Below are 24236 nucleotides of genomic sequence, written 5' to 3'. Positions count from 1 at the left end.
CGATATCTCGTTCATTAATGAACGAGATCGTTCATATCTTTCAGTGTTATTGCCTAATGTGTAGAGCCCATAAGACGCAGAAAGATGCTCAATGCTGCTTACTCACGCTAGGCATCTTGCACCGCATGGTGCATTGAGGCTTGTATATGAGGACACATCTGTACCTTATAAGCCATTTCATCTTACGTTTCAGATGAAAAAACAGGTTGAGACTCAGAATATTATTTTTTTATATTAAATATAACAAATATAGATTGTTTTACAAAAGACAATCCTCTATCCAGATTGTTTTCCTTTGTTCCTCTGCAATTTTTTCCTTGATAACTCGAATGAAGTCATCAATGGTGTTCCACGCATCTGTTTCTACTGTTGCATAGAGACAAGGGAGTGCTTCTAGTTCCTTCTCCTTCTGGCGACATGTACGTAAAAACTCTTCTTCGTTTTCCTGCCTTGACAGCAGCCTTCTGCAATAAGAGATTCCAATGAGATTAAGCTTTTACTGCTTACTAACAACAGTGGTAATGCATTTCAGTTTTATAGCTTTACATGCTTCCTTAAACAGTACTGTGCATCTATGTGAAATTGTACCATGTTTTAAAGGTCTGCTTACACATATGCCCATATTTATACTGACCATCATGCCCAATATAGGAGTGGCCATATGTACAGTATAATAAGACCTATAATGCTCATCCATACATGCGACATTCAAACATATTTTGATTTCAAAGATGTAACTCCACTACATGTCTTGCAGAAATGAAAACATTCCAATATTGCATTTGGCGCAGCCTCATCATTTAGTTACACTTCTGTTTTTCTCTCAAAACAAAAATTGTTCCTTTGACCTTCATTCATAAAATCCTGACGCTAAGTGGATATCTTGGCAACCAAATTTAAAAAATAAATACATAAAAAAATGTGATTACTTAAACATAAATTTATGCATTACTTGCAAAAACAATTGCATATGTATATTGGTATATATTTTTGATTATGTTACATAGAATTTGACGGCAGATCAGAACCACTTGGCCAATCTAGTCTGCCCCTTTTTTTTTTTACCATATTTTTATCTCAAAACTTCTTTGATCCTTATTTCTTTGTAAGGATATCCTTATGTCTATCCCATGCAAGTTTAAATTGCTCTAGTGTCTTAGCCTCTACCACATCTGATGGGAGGCTACTCCACTTGTCCACTACCCTTTCTGTAAAGTAATTTTCCCTCAGCTTTCCCCTGAACCTACCTCCCTTCAGTCTCAGTGCATGTCCTTGTGTCCTATTGCTGCTCTTCATTTGAAGAATGTTTTCCACCTGGACTTTGTTAAAACCCTTGATATATTTGAAAGGGTATCCGGACTCCAGGTCGACAGCACAAAGGTCGACACACCTTAGGTCGACATGGACAAAGGGTCGACATGGACAAAAGGTCGACAGGAACAAGGTCGACATGGAAAAAGGTCGACATGAGTTTTTCACGATTTTTTTCTTTTTTTGAACCTTTTCATACTTAACGATCCACGTGGACTACGATTGGAACGGTAAAGTGTGCCGAGCGAAGCGGTAGCGGAGCGAAGGCACCATGCCCGAAGCATGGCGAGCGAAGCGGTGCACTAATTGGGGTTCCCGGTCACTCTACGAAGAAAACGACACCAAAAAAACATAAAAAACTCATGTCGACCTTTTTCCATGTCGACCTTGTTCCTGTCGACCTTTTGTCCATGTCGACCTTTTGTCCATGTCGACCTAAGGTGTGTCGACCAATTGGCGTCAACCTAAGGTGTGTCGACCTTTGTGCTGTCGACCCTCAATCCCAGACCCATTTGAAAGTTTCTATCATGTCCCCCTTTTCCTTCTCTGCTACAAACTATACATATTGAGCTTTTTTAGTCTTTCTGGGTATGTTTTGTGATGTAGGCCATGCACCATTTTAGTTGCCCTTCTTTGTACAGTCATTAATGTATTAATATCCTTCTGAAGATATGGCCTCCAGAATTGAACACAGTATTCTAGATAAGGCCGTATGAATGACCTATACAGTGGCATTATTACGTCTTTCTTACTGCTGCTGATTCCTCTCCCAATGCAGCCAAGCATCTGACTAGCTTCCCTCATTGCTTTGTTACATTGCTTACCTGCCTTTAAGTCACCTGAAATAGTGACTCCTAGATCCCTTTCCTCCTCAGTGGTTTCCAGTATAGTATCATTAATACTATATTTATCCTTTGGATTTTTGAGACCCAAGTGCATGATTTGCATTTTTTTGGCATTAAACTGTAATTGCCACTCTTTTGACCATCCTGTGAATGGACTCCATTTATTACAACACTCTGTTTTCTATCCTGCAACCAAGATTTTATCCATTCAACAATATTAGTATCCAATCTTTTGAGTTTATTTAGCAGTCTGCGATGTGGAACAGTGTCAAAAGCCTTACTAAAGTCTAGATAAGCTATATCCACGGCTCCACCTTTATCCATCACTCTAGTCACACAGTCAAAAAAGTCAATAAGGTTTCTTTGACATGATCTCCCCCTGTGAATCCATGCTGTTTGGGTTCCTTTAAATTGCTGCACTTGAGATAATCTACAACTCTTTCTTGGCTTAATAGCTCTGCAGCACTAGTCAAAATCAGAATGTCTTTATATATGTGCAGTTTTTACCAAGTCAATTTGAATTTTCCACTATACAAAACAAAATCTTGTTTTAATCCGCCATGGTCTGTCTACCAGAGAAGAAGCAAATAAAAGTGTTGTACCAGTAGAAAATATAGCTGAAAGTGTTTATAGGAAAGCATCTCTATTTTTTGTTTAGGTGCACGGTCATAATTCTTTGTGTAGCTTTAGCTATTCACATACATGGATATGTACATCTGTCAAACCATAACAGAGGTGTCCTACATGGAGCTCAGGGAAGTTAGAAATCTCTCATTGAGAGTGTCCAGATTTCCAATGACTGTGCATTCAGCAGTAACCCCTTGCACAACCGCCTCAAGAATAGGACACACTAAATCCTCTTCGCCTTTATCCAGCTCACCAACATTACTGGTGTTCTGCCAGGCCAAATTAAATTGTGTGAAATGATCATTCATTTTGCTGACGTCGGCCACCAGGTAAAAAGCAGTCCATTTTGTACAACACAAATAAGATTTAAATTGGAAACAATTTTTTTTCAATGACCCCATATTTGCTTGTTCTTGTCGGGTGTGGTATAAAAGATCTACATTCATTAGATCTACAGTCATTAGGTCAACCCCATATTGTCAACAGGCACAAGGTCAACATGAACAAAATGTTGACATATGAAAGGTCGACACTGAAAAAAGTTGATAGGTACAAAAGGTCAACCATTTTCTATCTGTAGAAATGTGTCCCCTCAAGGGCTTGCCAAACTTCACTCACCACAAAGTTTCTAAAGGTTATGATTTGTGACATGGATAGTCAAGGAAGGAAAAAGCACAAAAACATGTGAAAAAAACAAAAACATGTGTCGACCATATGCGTGTCGATCCTTGTCATTTCGACCATATGCACATCGACCTTTTGAACCTGTCAACCTTTTCCAGTGTCGACCTTCCATGTCGACCTTTTGTCCATGTTAATCTTGATCCTGTTAACCAAATATGGAGTTGACCTAATGAAAATCGACCTATAGTCTGAATCCCATTCACATCTATAGTTTTCCTAAAAGCAGCAAGCGTTTACTGCTGGTGACAGCATTGAGAAAGCCACTGACTTTGTGAATGCGAGTACAATTTTGATTAACCACTGCACTGTCAAACACATTTGTATTCTCATTGACTTAGTACTTGTATTTTTGTACAATGATTTCTAGTTGGTGGTCGGGTGAGGTGAAGGTACTGTATAAGGATAATGGCGAATGTTTGTATAAATATATATGTGTGTGTGTGTGTGTGTGTGTGTGTGTGTGTGTGTGTGTGTGTGTGTGTGTGTGTGTGTATAGAATTGTGGTGAGTGTTATAGTTGGGTATACTGTAAGTGCCACATTAAGGGGCCTATTTAAGTGTGTGTGGGGGAGGGGGGGGGGGGGGGTCCATAAAATTAAATAGAAATTGCAGTTTCTGCTCAATTTTATGAATTGTTACTCTGTGCCTGATGTCATGCAAATGGCTAACCATTGGTGTAGGTTGCAGTGCCTATTATTGTTAATGGGGACAGCGATTTGACCCCTACAGTATGTACCAAATGCCGAAAAACTAAGCTTTTTGGAGTTTGGCCCCTTCAGATGGCATAAACTGTTTAATGCCTATGTATGCTTACTCCCAGGAGAGGGACCCTCTGATCCCTCCTATGCAGCCTTCGGTTGACTTCAGATTCTGACACTCAATGTGGATGGCACATGTTATTATTTTATCATCAATTTTCTACAATGCAGCAAGAAATCAAATTATTCTAAGTCAGAATTTGAAAATGAAAATTAAACAGTATATAAATTATATAAAATGTTATCTCCATAGTCTGTGAACCACTTTAGGAGTTAGTTTCTGTTGGTTAGTTTCTGTTGGTTAAATTCTACGGTTTAAGACAAACCTACATTTTGCTGGAGTCTCTTAGTACCTAGTCTAAACCTGAATAAAATACATCATTTAAAAACACTGAATCTTTTCTCTTAATATATAAAGATGTCTATGGGTGCATAGATTTTCCAGCACCATAAAAATGCCTGTCAGACCAAAGCCCTGTTCATGAATTTAGCATTATTTGATTCACTGCTTCGTTTAACATTTGCATCTGGAGAGTAATATAAATAGCCACTGTATTACCTAAATCTCTTCATATTTTTCTCAGATATCTTGATGAAAAGAATAATTGGATAGATTTTGGCTTTTATTAAGTCCTTTGTACATTCCAGTCCAACTTCCAGCAAACAGTGTTTATTCTACAAAGAAACAAATCTATGAATACAATACACATCCACAATGCCCTATATTTAGCTTTTAGCACCATATACAGGCATTTACCACTAACCCATAAATGTATGCTATGGCAGAGGTAGTAATTATATTTTTAGGCAGGGGTAATAAACAATCACTTTAATTTCTACAATAGAAAAATAGATCTAGTTGCACTTATACATAGGTCAATACACAAATAGTTGTCTGACTCGCACTCATATACATAGAAACTGAATTTGATGGCAGATAAGAAACTATTAGCCTATATGGTCTGCCCCTTTTTAACAATTTTTTTTTTAACCTCAAACCCTATTTGATCCTTATTTCTTTGTAAGGATATCCTTATGTCTATCCCATCTGTATGTTTTAAATTGCTCTACTGTCTTAAGGTGTGTACACACAGTAAGATAAATCTGTAAGAATTTGACTATATAGTCAAAATCTTAGGGAAAGTTAAGCCCAGTACTCACGGGCCGATCAAGGAGAGATGCGTGCTGAGCGAACCGCTCAGCACACATCTCTCCTGCCGCTCAGCACAGCGCGATCTGTGCTGAGCGTGCGGGGGGAGACGGGGGGGGCCGCTCACTTCACCCAGCGGGTGAGGTGAGCGACCCGCTAGATTGGCCTGCATGCAGGCCAATCTAGCAGCGGCGATAGCGATGTGCGGGGCCGCGCATCGCTATCGCCGAGGGGGCTACACACGGAGCGATCCTGCCGATATTCTAAGCAATCTAGTCAGATTGCTTAGAATATCGCTCCGTGAGTACCCCCCTTTAGTGCACATCTTAAGGTGTTAGGCAGCTTGCGATACAGATGTGCACTCCCGCGGGGCTGGTATCGCAAGGCTAGATAGACTGTGCAGGCAAGTTAATCTTGACTATCTAGTGTACTATCTAGTACAAAGTATAGTCAAAATTGGCACTTAGTCAAAATGGAAAGTACAAATAGTTAAAATCTGTGCTATCTGGGCTCAGGGGGAGTTCAAAGGAAATTGCATAGTCAAAATCTGGCATAGCAAGAATCTTACCGTGTGTACATATCTTTAGCCTCTACCACCTCGCCTTGGGTTTTCCCCTGAACCTACTTCCCTCCAATTTCAGCGTGCTGTCCTTGTGTTCTATCACTTCTCTTCCTTTGAACGATGTTTCCCTCCTGGACTTTGTTAAAACCATTGATATATTTGAAAGTTTCTATTATGTCCCCCCTTTCCCTTCTCTGCTCCAAACTATACATGTTAAGATATTTTAGTCATTCCAAGTAAGTTTAGTGATGGCCTTCTTTGTACAGTCTGTAATGTATTAATATCCTTCTGAAGATAGTATTCTAGATGTGGCTGTACCAATGACTTATACAAGTGGCATTATTACTTCTTTCTGCTGCGGATTGCTTTCCCTGTGCAACCAAGCATCTGTTATGCCTTCCTCATTGCTCGTTGCACCAGGGTTTAGTATGAAATACCTACAATCAAAATGCCGACAGTCAAAATACTGACAATTGACCAACGGTCAAAATCCCGACATTTAAAATACCGACAAGGGGGTGTGGCTTTGCAGCCATTGAGACAGGACGTGTTTCATGAGGGCTCAAGCTATAGAAGCCCTAAAAAGCTTTTACTCAGAGCTTAACCCTCTCGTCCCTCCTCCCCACTTACTCCCCCGGAGCCTGGGCACCTTACCTACCGCAGGAGTCAGGTTTCACGGAGCAGGGAGGGGTCTCTTACCTCTCTGTGGGTTGCAGCCTGTCTCCTCTGCTCGAGCCGGGGACTAAATTTCCCCCTTCATCCTGGAGTGGATACCGTCTGTGGCCGCTGCGTGGCCTAGCACCTCCTACGCCCCGGGTCAGCCTGCTGCCTACCTCCGCCTTCTGGTCTGCTGTGGCAGCTGCTCACCCAGCCCCTAGACCGGGCCTGACGCCCACCAGCTTTCCCTCATTGAGCTTGCACAGCCGCCCACGGACGCAGGGCCGGACAACACCTGCGGCGCCCGCCACTGACGCGGCTCCTCTGGTCCCAGTGCTCGGACCTGGCGCCCTCCCTGCCTCCTGACATCAGCCTTTACACAACTGGAGTGCAGTGGCGCCCACTTGCTGCGACCCCCTTCTCCTAAACATACAGTTGGCAGCCATCTTTTCCTGGAGCTGGGGAACACTGCCACAGCCTGAAGCTACACACAGACCAGTGAGATGTCTTCTTTGCCCCTATTGCTGCTGGCCCTTATACACCTGATCCGGTTGAAAGGCCACTTGTCTCTAATGTGACAAGGGACATGCCATACCACTGTGATCTCCCACAGAATCCCTTATCCTGGCTCACATTCTTACTCTACCTGCAAAAATTTAGTTGCTCTTTCATGATAGTTATTTAATGTGCTGCAATGGACTCTACTTGTGAAGTGCATTTATTGGGTTGGAGCTCCCCCTAGTGACTCTTTTGAATACATAGATTCACTTTTATAGCTCCATCACTCCCATTTGTATATACACAGGGCCGGTTCCAGCCCTTTTTGCGTCCCGGGCGCGAAATAGGTGCGTGGCTTCATACAGGGGGCATGGTCAGTTACGCCTCCTGTACAGTAGAGTAGCGCCGCTAATATGCTATGCTGTGCGCGATGACGTCATCGCGCACCGCACAGTAGAGGTCCTCTCCACGAAGGGAAACTAGACGCTACGCGTCTAGTTCCCTTCACAGCGGGGGGCAGCGGGCAGCGGCAGCAGGACACAGCGGGCAGCTGGGGGCAGTAGCGGATCTTGCCATGGTGCCGCGCCCTTCGAAAGGCGGCGCCCCGGGAAAAAGTCCTGCTTGCCGTGGCAAGATCCGCTACTGTATATTCATATATATTGGAAGAATTTATGAGCCACTTCGGGACATTTCGGGACATTTGCTGTGCACTGGTGATATAGTAACTGCCCCGTACACATCTCCTCCTTCACGGGGAGAGGGGAAACTCATAACCGATGTGTTCTCACTGTCCTTGCAGCTAAGAATTACCTAAAGGCATGCTAATGCCATTCCACCGTGAGTCACCAGTTTACTTGAAGCTAGGCTCTCTGCCTCATGACCTCACCTATCCATCTGTTCTAATCTCAGCATGGTCAGATCCGGGAAAAAGAAAGGAAATACATTGCAACCTAAAGAGACCGCGTCCCAGACAGAGATCCTTTCTACAACCTACTCCTGCTAAATCCAACAGAGATCTCTCTCTTTATATACCCTCTTCCCATCAATCCACTTCTCCTAACTCCCCCCTACTTATGGATCAGTCACTTGCACATACTCAGGGAGACACAGCTCTCCAGGACATTTTAACATTCATGAAAACTACCCACCAAGCAGGACATCCAGGATACCATGCGTAGAGAGCTGGCATCTATTAAACATGATATCTCACAGCTTTCTGAAAGGATCTTCTTTCTCTTCATTGACCTATCCGAGATCCCAACTGCATTGTACCGTTATGCGATTTAATGTCTGTTCCTGGTAGGCTCAAAATTGGCTCAATAAATGCTAAAGGTCTTAATATCCCTGAAAAGAGGTCCCATCTATTTAGGACACTGTGGTCAGACAGAGTAGATAATGCTTTAGTACAGGAGACAAACTTTAAAATCTCTGCCCACCGCCCTGCCCTTACTAACCATAGATTTCCCCTTGCATTTTACTCCAATAACCATGAACGTAAATCCAAGAGGGTCACTATACTTTTTTTCTAAATTCCTGCAGGTTGCTGACATCTCTGTTCATAAATTGGTTCCTGGTAGATTATTAGTGGTCAATTGCACTATATTTTCACAAACATACACACTCATAGCGCTCTACGCCCCTAATCGGGACCAACCGTCCTTTTTTTCGCTCCTATTTTCACCGTCTTGAATCCCTTTTTACAAGTATTGTTGTTTTGGGAGGTGACTTAAACTGGACTATGGACCCATGCATTGACACTTCCCCTACCGCCCCTAAATTTTCTAAACAAAAACACATACAGGTTAAGAGGGTATTTCACGAACTTCAACTTGCTGATTCCTGGACGGTCACACACCCTTCTGACCCGGATTTTTCATTCTACTCTCACCCACACCAGGTTTACTCCCGCTTAGATTACTTGTTTTTAAGTCACAGGCACCTCCCCTTGCTAGTAGATGCCTCCATTGGCTCCATTACTTGGTCGGACCATGCCCCGGTGTTTATGTCTCTCTTGGTCCCATCTCGTTTCCCTGGCGTCTTAACAAATCCGTCCTTCATGACAAGTACTGCAAGGGTGAACTAGATAAGACGCTATCTGATTATTTTTCCATTAAGGACACAGAGGAGATCTCGAAAATAACTATTTAGGAAGCACATAAATGCGTTATACAGGGCAAACTGATCCAATTAGGCTCTTCTATCAAAAAGGACAGAATGGCCCTTACCACCGCACTGTTGCATAAAATTAATTGTTTGGCGACTCTTCACAAATCCTCCCTGTCCCCATCTGATTTAGTAGAATTAACGGAGGCCCGCGCACAACTGAAGAAAATTCTCAACAACAAAACCCAACTCAGTGCGTAAATGCAGCAATAAATATTATCAATGGGTTAATTAACCAGGCTGTTTGTTGGAACAGGCACTTAGATCTCAGACAGCGGCCTCCTTTATTCCCACTATGAAAAACAGTGCAGGCTCCCTTTGTTTTAAAACAGCTGCGATAGCAGCTTGTTTTAAACATTACCATTCTACCTTATATAACCTGGGTGACCCCTCTCCTGTTCACGATCCGCTTTCTAATATACTGAAATCCAAGATGTATCTGGAAAAAGTGGCGTACCCTAAATTGGCCCCCTTCTGATAGAGACTCCCTGGAAAAAACTTTTACTTTACAGGAGGTTGAGCAAGTTATATCCTCTACATCCTTTGGTAAAAGTCCGGGCCCAGATGGCTTTACAGCTGTTTACTACAAAATATTTAAAGATGCCCTTGCCCCCATGCTATTACAAGCCTTTAATGCCATCTCGGCTGATAATCACTTCTCCAACCAATCCCTGGAAGCCCAAATCACTGTGATTCCTAAACAAGGGAAGGACCCCTCAGTGTGCTCCAGTTATAGACCCATATCTTTGCTTAATGTGGACCTTAAGCTTTTCACAAAGTTGATGGCTCTTAAGCTGAATGAATTTCTCCCATCCCTTATCCACAATGTTCAAGTGGGTTTTCTCCTAGACCATGAGACGAAAGATAATACCATGAAGATCCTCAGCCTCATACACTTAGCATCTAAAAGTTAGACCCCTACCATATTATTATCAACAGACGCCAAAAAGGCCTTTGATAGGGTCAATTGGGATTTCATGAGAGCTGTACTAAAGTACATTGGATTGGGTCCACAGGCTTTTCATAGAGTGTTGTCTCTTTACACACGACCATCAGTTCGAGTTCGGGTTAACAGGGTCCAATCCGACAATTTTCCTACAAGCAATGGAACGAGACAAGGTTGCCCCCTGTCCCCCCTGATATTTGTCCTTTATATTGAAGCTTTGGCTAGGGCTATTAGGTCGAACGATCACATCAAAGAGCTGCAAGTGGGTGATACAAACTATAAACTAGCCTTATTCGCAGATGACTGACAGTCATCACACAACTCACTCACTCGCTTCCACACCTCATGTGTGAATTGGATATTTTCAGTTCACTTTCTACCTTTAAGGTCAATACGTCCAAATCATATGCCCTTAATATTTCAACCTCTCCTTCAACATTAGCTATCTTAAAAACTACTTTCCCATTCATATGGAAGGACTTCCATATAACATATCTAGGGGTCCAGCCAGAGGCGTAACTAGCATGGGGCGAGCAGGGCACGTGCCCTGGGCGCCGTGGCAGCCCCAGCAGAGGGGGGCGCCACCGCCACCTGCACGGCCCGCTCCGCTCGCCCCATGCGACATGGTTTCCGCCGTCGGTCTCCCCAGCCCCGGCTGCTGTGCCTGTCACACTGTACAGGCAGCAGCAGCTAGGACGGAGCCTCCCCCTACTCCCCCCCCCCCAAGCAGTGTCTAATTGTTGAGGTGTGCGCGCGCGGGGCTTCGGAGGCGGCAGGTGAGCAGGCAGGCGGCGGCAGCAGTAGTAGTAGTTTATTGTCGGGAGGGGGGGGTGCGGTACAGTGTGTGCGTGGGTTAAGTGTGTGTGTGTGGGACAGTGTGAGTGTAAGTGAATATTTGTAGTCCTGTGTGTGTGTGGGGGGGAGGGAGGCGAAAGTATGAGAATGTGTGTGTAGTCTGAGTGGGTGTGTGTGAGGTTTGGGGGGTGGCCAGTCGGTGTGTGTGTAATCTGTAGATTATACACACACACAGACTGGCCACCCCCAAACTCCACACACACCCACTCAAGACTACACACACATTCTCATACTTTCCCCTCCCCCACCAGAGACGTAACTAGCATGGGGCAAGCAGGGCACGTGCCCCTGGGCGCAGTGGCAGCCCCAGCAGAGGGGGGCGCCACCGCCACCTGCACGGCCCGCTCCGCTCGCCCCATGCAACATGGTTTCCGCTGGCGGGCTCTCCCTGGCTCCCCAGACCCGGCTGCTGTGCCTGTCACACAGGCGGCAGCAGCTAGCACGGAGCCTCCCCCTACTCCCCCCCCCCCCCCCCCAAGCAGTGTCTAATCGAGGAGGCGCGCGACCTCGGTGGTGCACGCGCGCGGGTCTTCGGAGGCGGCAGGTGAGCAGGCAGGCTGCGGCAGCAGTAGTTTATTGTCGGGAGGGGAGGGGGGGTGCAGTACAGTGTGTGTGTGGGTTAAGTGTGTGTGTGTGTGGGACAGTGGGAGTGTAAGTGAATATTGTAGTCCTGTGTGTATGAGGGGGGAGGCGAAAGTATGAGAATGTGTGTGTAGTCTGAGTGGGTGTGTGTGGGGTTTGGGGAGTGGCCAGTCTGTGTGTGTGTGTAATCTGTAGATTACACACACACACACAGACTGGCCACCCCCAAACTCCACACACACCCACTCAGACTACACACACATTCTCATACTTTCGCCTCCCCCCTCATACACACAGGACTACAATATTCACTTACACTCCCACTGTCCCACACACACACACACACACACACACACACACACACACACACACACACACACACAGGAAGTTAGTCATTTAGAACTAATGGAAGACTGACAGTGGATGAGACCTGAGAAGTATCATCCATTTTGTCATAGCCGGTCTTCGAACTATAACAAGAATTTCCAAAAGTCAGTTACTAACCCTAGGATTTCCCAACTGATGGTGTGCTGAGTGACGACGCAGGTTGAGGTGATGGTGTGCTGAGTGAGTGACGACGCAGGGGAGGTGATGGTGTGCTGAGTGACGATGCAGGGGGAGGTGATGGTGTGGTGAGTGACGACGCAGAGGTAGGTTATGGTGTGCTGAGTGACGACGCAGGGGAGGTGATGGTGTGCTGAGTGACGACGCAGGGGGAGGTGATGGTGTGCTGAGTGACAACGCAGGGGGAGGTGATGGTGTGCTGAGTGAGAGACGACCAGAGGCGTAACTTACTTATTTTTTAATTAGCAGACAGCAGCAGCACGTAGGAAGGAGGCCCTGGAGGATTCACGCCTGCACCTGTCACCACTGAGTGGAGAAGATGCCGCAGAAGAGGAGTCCAGCCAGACGCAGGACCGGGGAAGGACATCCAACCTTCGGTGGACCGGGACACTGCAGCAAGGGAGGAGACTGACCAGCAATGGGAGCACCGGCAGAAGACCCTGGCTGGCTTAAAGAAGACGGCACGGAACAGCGGGGAGGATGGCGCAGATCGGGATCCTGCAGCAGGAGAGAAGATTCCCCTTCGGAGCGCAGCAAACCACACTGAAAAGGGTGCATCCCCGGGGCGGTGCTCTGCATCCCGGGCGGCGCCGAAGATGTGGAGTGTCGGAGGTGGCAGAAGCGCCGCAGCTTGGGGTGAGAAACCGCTGCAACCCTTCCACTGCTAAACTCTGTAATTAGTCGATTAAGGGGGTAGGCTCCCCTCACCACAGTGCCCCACAGGCCTTGTTAATTAAGGGGGTTGAATCCCCTCACTCTATAATGTGAATTTCGGCTCCTACCGTGTGTTATAATATGAAAGGGGCATCAGTACTAGATAGTATAATGGGTCCTACTACACTGACGGCCACGCCCCCTTCTGAGTGGCCACGCCCCCTTTTCCTCCGCGTTTTCATATCCCCCTTCAAAAATTAAACTTCGACCACTGCACCTACATCTATACATACACACCCTGACATCTTTATACACAGTGACACCTATTTATGTAGGAGATGATGATGTTAAGGTGCATGTGGAATTGAAAAGAATGTTCCCAGTATGACCTGAAACAGCTGGCGTGTCATGTTGGCACATCGCCATTAGCGTGCGCACATACTTTCCTTTTGTATATTATTTATTATTATTTATTTATTTATTTATTTGGGATGGGGGGGGGCGCCATTCTTGCCCTGGGCTCCAAAACCCCTAGTTACGCCTCTGGGTCCAGCTCCCCAGCAATTTATTGTGTTTACTGTCCCTAAACTTTTACCCTTTACTCCAATCAATTAAAAATTATTACTGTAGATGGCAACACAACAGTCTATCCTGGTTAGGCAGAATTAACATTGTGAAGATGAACACCTTGCCCAAACTGCTTTATCTCCTCCAACATTACCAATCTGAATCCCAGACCCACTGGTTTCGGTCCTACGATCCTTGATCCAACAATTCATATGGTTTCGAAAAAGGCCCAGAATTAGCAGATCCATCTTGGCGCGCTTGCCTCGAAAGGGCAGATTCCAACTCCCAGACATAAAAAATTATTATCATGCAATCCTGTTAAACGGGATCTTGGACTGGACCGGAAACAGTGAGGTCAAGCAATGGGTGGTCTTGGAGCGCTTATATGTTCAGCAATTCCCTGAAATTTTCCCTTGGCTCCCTACCTTACCCAAACTCCCACACCCTCACCTGACAATCTCCCTCACACTCTCCTTTTGGAAATGGATGCGACGGTGACCATGTGTTTCTTCAGACTTCGGCCCCCTTAACACTTTTTGGGTAACCCTGCTTTTACTCCCGGCCTTGCCCTCTCTTATTATTAAAACTGGGCCCTGGAAAGACTTTAAAGAGTGGGTCAGTTAGCACAATCATCTGGGGTTAAACAATTTTCAGATATACAGGCAAAATGGGATATTCCACAGGCTGACTTCTGGAAGTATTTACAAGTGCGGCACTTCCTATATACGAGCAATACTTATCGACAAGCATCTAAGGAAATGACTCCATTCAAAAGGATTTGTGTTGCACCTATGCACTCTAGACATACGATATCTACCCTATATAAATTATTGCAACTGTCTGACTCCCTAATCCCCCCTCTCTTTACTCAAAAACGGGAAAGGGATCTGAACCAATCACTTTCAGATAGGGAGTGGGAATCTATATTTCTCAAGACACATGGGAGTTCCATCTGTGTGCAAGTAAGAGAAACGCAATATAAAATATTGATGAGATGGTACAGACACCCCTCTCTTCTACATGCTATTTAACCATCTATTTCCCCCGCTTGCTGCCATAAAGATTTAGGTTTATTATTATTTATTTGGTGGACCTACCCCCTCATCAAAGCTTTTTGGGATGACGTAATATCCATCTCACGAGATATCCTCCATGCCCCTGTCTCCTCTGATCCAGCTTTTTGGTTATTGAATCACTCATCTATGTCTTTGTCCACTTAAAAGACTTCACTACTGCGACAGCTCAGTAATGCTGCCTGCGCAGTGATCCCTACCTTGTGGAAATCCACTAGTTCTCTTACTCGGAACACCTGGTTTTCCAGACTAGATTACTATATGAATATGGAGGATATTCTACTGAGTTCCAGGGATAGACTGACCGAGTTTACAACCAACTGAGACCTATAAAGATTATGTAGCGGGTCATTCCGAGTTGATCGTAGCTGTGCTATATTTAGCACATCTACGATCAATCACACTGACATGCGGGGGGACGCCCAGCACAGGGCTAGTTCGCCCCGCATGTCAGTGCCGCCTCCCCCCCCCCCCCCCCCCCGCAGAAGTGCAAAGGCATCGCACAGATGCGATGCCTTTGCACTTCAAGAGTAGCTCCCGACCAGCGCAGCTTTAGCGTGCTGGCCAGGAGCTACTTGTCACTCCCCGGCCCGCAGCGGCTGCGTGTGACGTCACGCAGCCGCCGCGGCCCGCCCCCCCCCCCAACGGTCCGGCCACGCCTGCTTTGGCCGGACCGCACCCCCTAAATGGCGGCTTAACGCCCAGCGACCGCCTCTGCCTCAGAGGCGATCGCTAGGCAACGACGGCTTCCATGCACCGGTGCACTGCGGCGCCGGTGCATGCGCAGTTCTGACCTGACCGCTGCGCTGCGACAAACTGCAGTGAGTGATCGGGTCAGAATTACCCCCTATATCTCTACTTTAAAATGATGAGGTTGACAATATGTTACTGATATATCTATTTGGATCTTTTTATGCTCTTGGTCATATTCCATATTCCCTTTCTCTCTTTCTTTTCTCTTTCTCTCTGTTTTGAAATATGTTAATACAGAATTATGCGATATTGGACACATCAATTTGACCCCATATGCACTGTTGTACACTGTTGTGTACTGTTATTTTTTATGTTTCGATTGTCTTTTTTCTCGACTTTGTACTGATTTGGATCTGTATTATCTTCAATAAAAACAGAATTAAAAAAAATACCAACAAGGTCAAAATACCGACATTTAAAATGTTGAAAGGCCAAAAAGTCGACACAATTTTTTCATTGTGCTTTTGTGTGTATGTCGACATAGGTTGACATGGACACCGTATATTGTACCGTGTCTCCTTGCATGCTTTGGGCATGGTGCATCGCTGCGCTCAGCACACTATTATATTCCCCCTCTAGGTCCACTGGGATGGTAAAGTATGAACAAGTCGGTTTCAATTAAAAAAATCATAAAAACTCATGCCGACTTTTTGACTTGTCGACAAAATGTCGGTATTTTGACATTGTCGGTATTTTAAATGTCGTATTTTGACCATGTTGGGATTTTGACCTGGTCGTTATTTTGACCATCGGTCAATGGCTGTCAGTATTTTGACCATCTGGATTTTGATTGTAGGTAAACTGACCGCATCCCATTACACTGTTTACCTGCCTTAAAGTTACCTTAAACAGTGACTCCTAGATCCCTTTCCTCCTCAGAAGTTTCCAATATATTGCCATTAATATTATATTTAGTCTTTGGATTTTTTGAGACCCATGTGCATGATTTTGCATTTTTTGGCATTAAACTGTAATTGCCACTCTTTTGACCATTCTTCTAGTCTATCTAGATCGACAATAATTTTTTTTTACCCCTTCTGGTGTGTCTACCCTGTTGCATACCTTTGTGCCATCTACAAAAAGGCATACTTTCCCTTCAATACCATTTGCAATGATACCAATAAAGATATTTAAAAGCGCCCACAGAGGGAGAATAGCCTGTGTCACCGAAGGGTATCTGTCCTCATTAAAAAAACAACACAGTGCCTATTGTGTGCGATGCTGTTATAAATAATAGATCTAGGGGGACACAATGTTTTTCTAGATTGCACTATTTATTTGATTTATAGGTTTCTCATTGCAGTTTATATTCCTCCTCCATTTTCATTTGAGATTTTGAAGCCGGTTGCCCAAATTTGTAGCACTCTCGCCTGATGATTTCAATAATGTATTGGGCCCTGACTTAGACAGATGGCGTGAACCTTCAATTCCCCCTGTCAGAGGAGCAAAGGGCTGGCAATGTTGATGATGGATTGTTGATTAATTTGATATGCAAGACTTGTATTTCTGTGTACGACTGAGTTTTAATCTATGTATACAGTGCTATGATGCAGCTATCACAGTTTTTTTTCTATACCGAGTATTGTGCTTTGTATACAGACTCGGTTGCACACAGATATACAAGTGTCGCATATCAAATTGTTACAAAGACGTAGTTTCAGATGAAATGACGTCCAGTGCTATCAGGTCACACAGGACCTAGCGGCTCACTTGTGCAAGGTGTCTTGTACTGGATGGCATATTGAGGCTAGATGTATGAGGACACAGCTGTACCTGTTGTATTACTGTGACATAGAGACACATGCTAAAACTCTCATCCATTCTGTTTCTTTCTGTATTCTACCCAGGAGTCCTGACCCAAAGTGAGCAGAAATGGTTGACAAAGGCAGATTACTACTTATAGGGGGACCCCAAGTAAAATCTGTGAATGCCAACCCAAGGCCAGTATAGCAGGAAAAGACCATTCTATCACAGATACAGCATATACAAGTAAGTTACATTACAAAAGTCTACAATAGATGAATATTGAAGCACGTGACTAATAAAAAGCTCATTAGGATATACAGTATGAGAATGCACTTTGCTGTACCTTGGAAACAACAGACTCAATATTAGCAGGGGTAATGCACTCGTATGAGTTTGGATTTCTTTCTCTTGAATAGATAATTGTCTCTGATTTCTGTTTCTTTTTAAATGTTTCCTTTGTTGCAATGTCTAGAATAAAAGTATTTATACATGTGTTGCATTATTAAAGAAACAAAATGACTTTAATTCTAAATTGTATTTATAAGTAATAATATTTCTAAATATAAATGATATAAGTATTTTCCACGGCATGAACTTTAGTTCAAGCTACCATTGCCAGAACACGCCACCTAAGGGAAAACTTGGACAATAATAACATGCTCAGTTCATACAAACCACACTGTAATTCTTTTGTGGGTGTGACTTGCTGTAAAATGGGCATAGGATCCTGTTCTTTTCTAAATCATCCTACTTTGCTAACATGACCTCTAGTACTATAATTGCTCCAAGTTACAGATTTTCAGTGGCACAAAAGAAGATCATCCTGGTAAAAGAGGATCTGTGAGACCCCTAACCTCTCTGATTACATTATTTATTTATTTATTTATTTATTAACAGTTTCTTATATAGCGCAGCAAATTCCGTTGCGCTTTACAATTTGAAATAACAATAACAAACTGGGTGATAACAGTCATATAGGTAGGAAGGCCCTGCTCGCAAGCTTACAATCTATAGGGAAATAGCACCTTTCCTTGTGTACATATGCCTATCTATTGCATAGAATGAGAAGACATGTGAGGATATGTGTGGACTGTACAGAGTGGATGCAATTTGATAGGAAGGTTTATGAAAGTTATGTGGGCGTTTCTGGAATTTGATACGCTTGCCTAAAGAGGTGAGTTTTCAGGGAACGCTTGAAGGTTTGGAGACTAGAGGAGAGTCTTATTGTGCGTGGTAGGGCATTCCACAGAGTGGGTGCATTCCGATGAAAGTCCTGCAGTCGTGAGTGGGAGCGAGTAATGAGTGTGGATGAGAGACGCAGGTCTTGTGAAGAGCGAAGAGGTCGGGTTGGGAGATATTTTGTGATAAGCGAAGTGATGTACGTTGGTGTAATTTGGTTAATGGCCTTGTGTGTGAGTAAAAGTATTTTATATTGAATGCGGTAGAGTACAGGTAACCAATGGAGGGACTGACAGAGTGGATCTGCAGACGATGAACGTCTAGCGAGGAAGATAAGCCTCGCCGCTGCATTCAGAATGGATTGTAGTGGTGAGAGTCTCGTTTTGGGAAGACCAGTTAGGAGACTATTGCAATAATCAATGCGGGAGATAATGAGAGCGTGGATTAGAGTTTTAGCAGTGTCTTGTGTAAGGTATAGTCGTATTTTGGATATGTTTTTTAGATGCATGTAACATGATCTTGAGACAGATTGAATATGGGGAACAAAGGACAGATCAGAGTCAAGGATGACACCTAGGCAGCGAGCTTGTGGGGTAGGGTAGATAGTTGACAGCCTCGGGCTCCACTAGCTGGACAGATAATGCCACAGCCGGGGGTCACTTTTAAGCCTCCCCCGCAAGCTGGTACTTGGAGAACCACAAGTACCAGCATGTGGGAGAAAAACGGGCCCGCTGGTACCTGTAGTACTACTGGAAAAAAAATACCCAAATAAAAACAGTACACAGACACCTTGATAGTAAAACTTTATTACACACTACCGACACACACATACTTACCTATGTTGACACGCCGACTGCCACGGTCTACGACGATCCGAGGGTACCTGTGAAAAAATTATACTCACCTTCCAGCGTCCAGAGGTACATCCACGTCCAGATATAAATCCACGTACTTGTTAAAAAAACAAACCGAACACCCGCTCCATACCGGACTAAAAGGGGTCCCATGCTTTCACATCAGACCCCTTTCTCCCGAATGCCGGGACATCACGTGACTCCTGTCACTGAAGTCCCTTTAGCCAATCAGGAAGCGCTACTTCCGTGGCGCTCACCTGATTGGCTGTGCGCTGTCTGTACTGTGACTGCGCATCGCAAAGCCGCTCCATTAGTTTCAATGGTGGGAACTTAGCGGCTAGCGGTGGGGTTACCCGCGGTCAGCCGCTGACCGGCGGGTGACCTCACCGCTAGCCGCTAAGTTCCCACCATTGAATAAAATGGACGGGGCTGTGCGATGCGCTGTCTGAGTTCAGACAGCGCACAGCCAATCAGGTGAGCGCAACGAAGTTGCGCTTCCTGATTGGCTTTAGAGACCTTTGTGTGACAGCTGTCACTGACAGGTCTCATTCGTGGAAAGGGGTCTCATGTGTCAGCATGGGACCCCTTTCAGTCCGGTGGCCCGTGTGTTCGTTTTCTTTTTTTGCCAAGTACGTGGATGTATCTCTGGACCATGGCTGAGGTGAGTATATTGATCTTTTATTTTCAGGTATCCGTGGATTCTACATGGAGAAGAGGACCAGATGTCGGCGTGTGAACATAGGTAAGTATGTGTGTGTCGACGTATGAAATAAAGTTTTACTGTCACGGTGTGTGTGTCCTGTTTTTATTTGGGTATTTTTTCCCCAGTAGTACTACAGGTACCAGCGGGCCCGTTTTTCTCCCGCATGCTGGTACTTGTGGTTCTCCAAGTACCAGCTTGCGGGGGAGGCTTGCTGGGACTTGTAGTACTGCTGGAAAAAACAATATTCTTTTCATTATCACAAAAGGCTATCAGCCCCCCCATCCGCAGCCCATTGGATGGGGGGTGACAGCCTCGGGCTTCACCCCTGGCCTTTGGGTGGCTGGGGGGGGGGACCCCTTGATTGAAGGGGTCCCCACTCCCCCAGGGTACCCCGGCCAGGGGTGACTAGTTGGATATTTAATGCCACGGCCGCAGGGCACGGCATAAAAGTGACCCCCGGCTGTGGCATTATCTGTCAAGCTAGTGGAGCCCGATGCTGGTGTGAAAAATACGGGGGACCCCTGCTCGTTTTGTCCCCCGTATTTTTTGCACCAGCACCAGGCGCAGAGCCCGGTGCTGGTTTTAAAAATACGGGGGATCCCCTGTCAATTTTTCCCCCGCATTTTTAGAACCAGGACCAGCTCGAAGAGCCCGAGGCTGGTTATGCTTTGGAGGGGGGACCCCACGCCATTTTTTTAAAGGACCGTTCCAGCAATAAAAAAAAAAATAAAAAAAAAATAATATTTTAAAAAATATATAAATAATATTTGTGCCTCCAAAAAAAAAAAAAAAAAGTACCTAATCCCTTCTAATATAAATAGATATGCTATTCCTAAAAAAAAAAACACCAAAAAAAACATGTTTAAATTTTTTTTTATTGTTTTCACCCTCCAAAGTGTGGCGGATTGAAAATGACGAATTTGCTGTCTAAAAGCACTGCTGTCGAATTTCCAAACTTGAATTGAATATGCTTTGGTCGAATTGCAGCACTTGTATCATTGCAGAAAAGTCGAATTTGCAAAAATTCGAATTTCAAAAAGTCGAATTTTGAAAGTCCGTTTTTTGGTCGGAAAGCACTGAATTGCATAGGCGAATTTTTTTTTGGGGCGAAAATTACCCGAAATTTGACAATTTCGGGAATTCGACCGCAATTGCATATACCCCATAATCATTAACCACTTTAGTCAGTGCTGTCTCTGTGGAATGTTGGGAACAGAAGCCTGACTGAAGTGGGTCCAACAAAGTGTATGAGTTAAGAAAGTGTGTGAGTCGAGTGTAGGCAAGTCTCTCAAGTAGCTTAGAGAGACAAGGAAGCTGAGAGATAGGGCGGTAGTTTGAGAGAGCATTAGGGTCAGAGTTTTTTTTTTAAATGGGAGTAATCACTGCATGCTTGGAGAGTGAAGGAAAAATACCAGTAGAGAGAGAGAGATTAAGGTAGGGATGAGCACCAAAGACAGAGCTTTACTTATTTGTGAGGGTAAAGGATCAAGAGGAGAGGTAGTAGAGAAGCAGGATGAGAAGAGTGATGATACTTCATCTTCATTTGTGGGATCAAATGAAGAAAGAGTCCCAGAGGGTTCAGGTAAAGAACAGAGCAGGTTACTGGCTGCCGAAGAGCATACCATTTCATCTCGGATCTTAGCAATCTTCTCCTTGAAGTAGGAAGCAAGATCCTGTGCCTTGATAGTGGCGGGTGGGGTAGGTGCGGGAGGATTCAGAAGTGATTTAAATGTATTAAAGAGTCGTTTGGGGTTAGAGGCTTGAGCAGAGATAAGAGTTTGGAAATATGTTTGTTTGGAAGTGTCCAGGGCATTTTTATAAGAATGGTAGACAGTCTTATATGTGAGGAAGTCACTTGAAATACGAGTTTTACGCCACTGACGTTCAAGTTTTTGTGTGAGTTTTTGTAGTTGTCTTGTTAATTTGGAGGGCCGTGGTTGACATCTAGGCCTACGTGGAGTGTGATGGGTAGCTGGAGCCACTTCATCAAGGGCTAGTTCTAGAGTCTCATTAAGGTGTGATACAGCCATCTCAGGAGAGATGAATGCAGAAATAGGTGAAAGCAGTTGTTGGAGTGAAGTGGAAAGTTCTTGAAGATTAATTGTGTTAATATTTCTGCGGGTTTGAGGAAGATTGGAGGACTTCAGCAACACAGGGTTTGAATTAACAGAGGAGAGCATGCAGGTGATAAGGTTGTGATCTGAGAGGGGGAAAGAAGTGTTAGTGAGTTCAGAGATGGAGCATAGTCTGGTGAATACTAGATCAAGGCAGTGGCCCACCTGATGAGTAGAGGAGTCAGTCCATTGGGAGAAGCCAAGAGAGGAGGTTAGAGAGAGAGTAGTTTGGAGGCGTGCGCAGCAGATTTTGGACAATCAATAGCAATATTGAAATCACCCGTGATAATGGTGGAGATGTCAGAGGATAGGAAGTGAGGGAGCCAGGCAGAAAAATCTTCCAAAAATTGTTTTGGATGCCCAGGTGGGCGGTAGATAGCTGCAACACGCAGAGAAAAAGGAGAGTAAACCCTAATGGAATGTACTTCAAATGATGTAAATGTGAGTGATGGAACCTGTGGTAGAACAGTGTATGCAAAAGATTGGGAAAGTAAAAGTCCAACTCCTCCTCCTTTATGGTTATCGGGTCTGGAGGTGTGTGTAAAGTGGAGACCACCATGTGCCAGTGCTGCAGGGGAGGCTGTGTCAGATTGTGTGAGCCAGGTTTCTGTTATAGCCAGCAGATTGATGTTGTTGGATATAAAGAGGTCATGGATGGATGTTAATTTGTTACAAACAGAGCGTGCATTCCATAAGGCACATTTTAGTGATCTGGAGGGTGATGGAAGACATGTGATGTTTATGAGGTTAGCTGGATTTCTATGTTGCTGTGAATCAGGTGAATGTGAGCGATGCAAGTGGCTGGGTCCTGGATTTGGTGAAATGTCACCAGCTATCAAAAGCAGAAGAGAGAGATAAATGTGGGTGTCAGAGGTTTGTGAAAGTTTTTTATGGTGAGAGGTTGTAGATGTTATTGTCAATGAGTATAGGGAAGTAAAAAGCTCATGAGTGCTAATAAGAGGGGAGTGTAGAATTGAGGGAGCAACATGTACAGAGGGCTGAGTTGCTGGGAGACTGAATGATGCAATGGTCTTTATGAATACTCCATGAAGAGCAATGCAGAAAATCAATTTGTGGAACATAGTTAGTTTGAGATGAAACCAGTGTTATCTAGGCTGAGAGTGTAAGGTTTCACTTGTTCAAGTTAAAAGTTCAGGTGTAATACCTTCCACAGACCTACAATATGTAGGGGGTCATTCCAAGTTGATCGTAGCTGTGCTAAATTTAGCACAGCTACGATCATTCACACCGACATGCGGGGGGACGCCCAGCACAGGGCTAGTCCGCCCCGCATGTCAGTGCCGCCCCCCCCTGCAGAAGTGCAAAGGCATCGCACAGCGGCGATGCCTTTGCACTTCAAGAGTAGCTCCCGACCAGCGCAGCTTTAGCGTGCTGGCTGGGAGCTACTTGTCGCTCCCCGGACCGCAGCAGCTGCGTGTGATGTCACGCAGCCGCCGCGGCCCCCCAATGGTCTGGCCACGCCTGCGTTGGCCAGACCGCGCTGCCGTCCAGCCCCCTCCCGCCCACCGACTGCCTCTGCCTCAGAGGCGATCACTAGGCAACGACGGCTGGCATGCACCGGCGCACTGCGGTGCTGGCGCATGCGCAGTTCCGACCCGAACACTGCGCTGCGAGAAACTGCAGCGAGCAATAAGGTCGGAATGACCCCCTCACACAAATGATATAATGGCATCCACACCTTTTCATCTGGCCATGAGACAGTACTGTAAATTAGGGCCTGATCCACAGCCACACACAGTGCCCGTGTTCGTGTTCTTTGTTACTGCGGGTGTGTGAAAATGCCTGAAAACTCTTATGTTACCCAGTGTGTATGCACAAAGATACTGTTGTGATTGAGACACACAGTATCAGAGATGTCTTGGAAAAGTGGTGGGCATTCCTTGGAGATGGTTACACAGACGCACAGAGAAGATCCATCTTATTTGCACTTTATGGAAGTAACTGAAGTGTTTGCGTATACAGGTGCTCAATCATTCATACTCATACAGAGAATCTGCATCTGCCATAGGGCTGGTGCAAATTTCCATGGTGCCACTGATGGTGGCGATGCCCCAGGCAGTATTACAGTGTCCACCTCTAAGTGAGGTCCTCAGTGTGCAATTTGCCCACAAACGCAGTTGCTGGACCAAACAAATCGGGTGTACACTGCTTTGCATGAATGAATGCACCTCCAAATGTAATGTCTGCGTACACCAACATGTAACGGAGACACTGGTCAACCTACAGTATTTTTCATCAAAATTTACCCATTAGCATTGTATTTACATATTGTGTAATAATTGCTTTAGAGTGCACACAAAGTGACTGAATTTACTATAGCACACAAGGAGACTGTACTGATTAATTGTATATATGACACTTGTATACTGTA

General features: G+C 44.9%; 1 protein-coding gene across 8 annotated transcripts in view; it reads right to left on the bottom strand.

Annotated features, from left to right (window-relative positions):
* Nucleotides 1-213: 213 nt before the first annotated feature.
* The window catches only part of CARD11 (caspase recruitment domain family member 11), a 220382-nt gene continuing 196359 nt past the window's right edge, over nucleotides 214-24236 (bottom strand). For 6 of the 8 annotated variants that reach the window (XM_063934190.1, XM_063934191.1, XM_063934195.1 and 3 more), the window contains 3 exons: nucleotides 17338-17462; nucleotides 4784-4899; nucleotides 214-464 (listed from right to left, as the gene is read on the bottom strand). In XM_063934190.1, the coding sequence (XP_063790260.1) occupies nucleotides 260-464; nucleotides 4784-4899; nucleotides 17338-17462 (446 nt within the window). In that variant the 3' untranslated portion in view covers nucleotides 214-259. Of the gene's footprint in view, nucleotides 465-1804; nucleotides 2343-4783; nucleotides 4900-17337; nucleotides 17463-24236 lie in introns of those variants that run through there. The other 2 variants (XM_063934192.1, XM_063934193.1) reach the window with 2 other exon arrangements.

This window comes from Pseudophryne corroboree, chromosome 7, assembly GCF_028390025.1.
Source record: "Pseudophryne corroboree isolate aPseCor3 chromosome 7, aPseCor3.hap2, whole genome shotgun sequence".
Taxonomy (NCBI): Eukaryota; Metazoa; Chordata; class Amphibia; order Anura; family Myobatrachidae; genus Pseudophryne; species Pseudophryne corroboree.
This window is presented reverse-complemented; position numbering and strand designations above follow the sequence as displayed.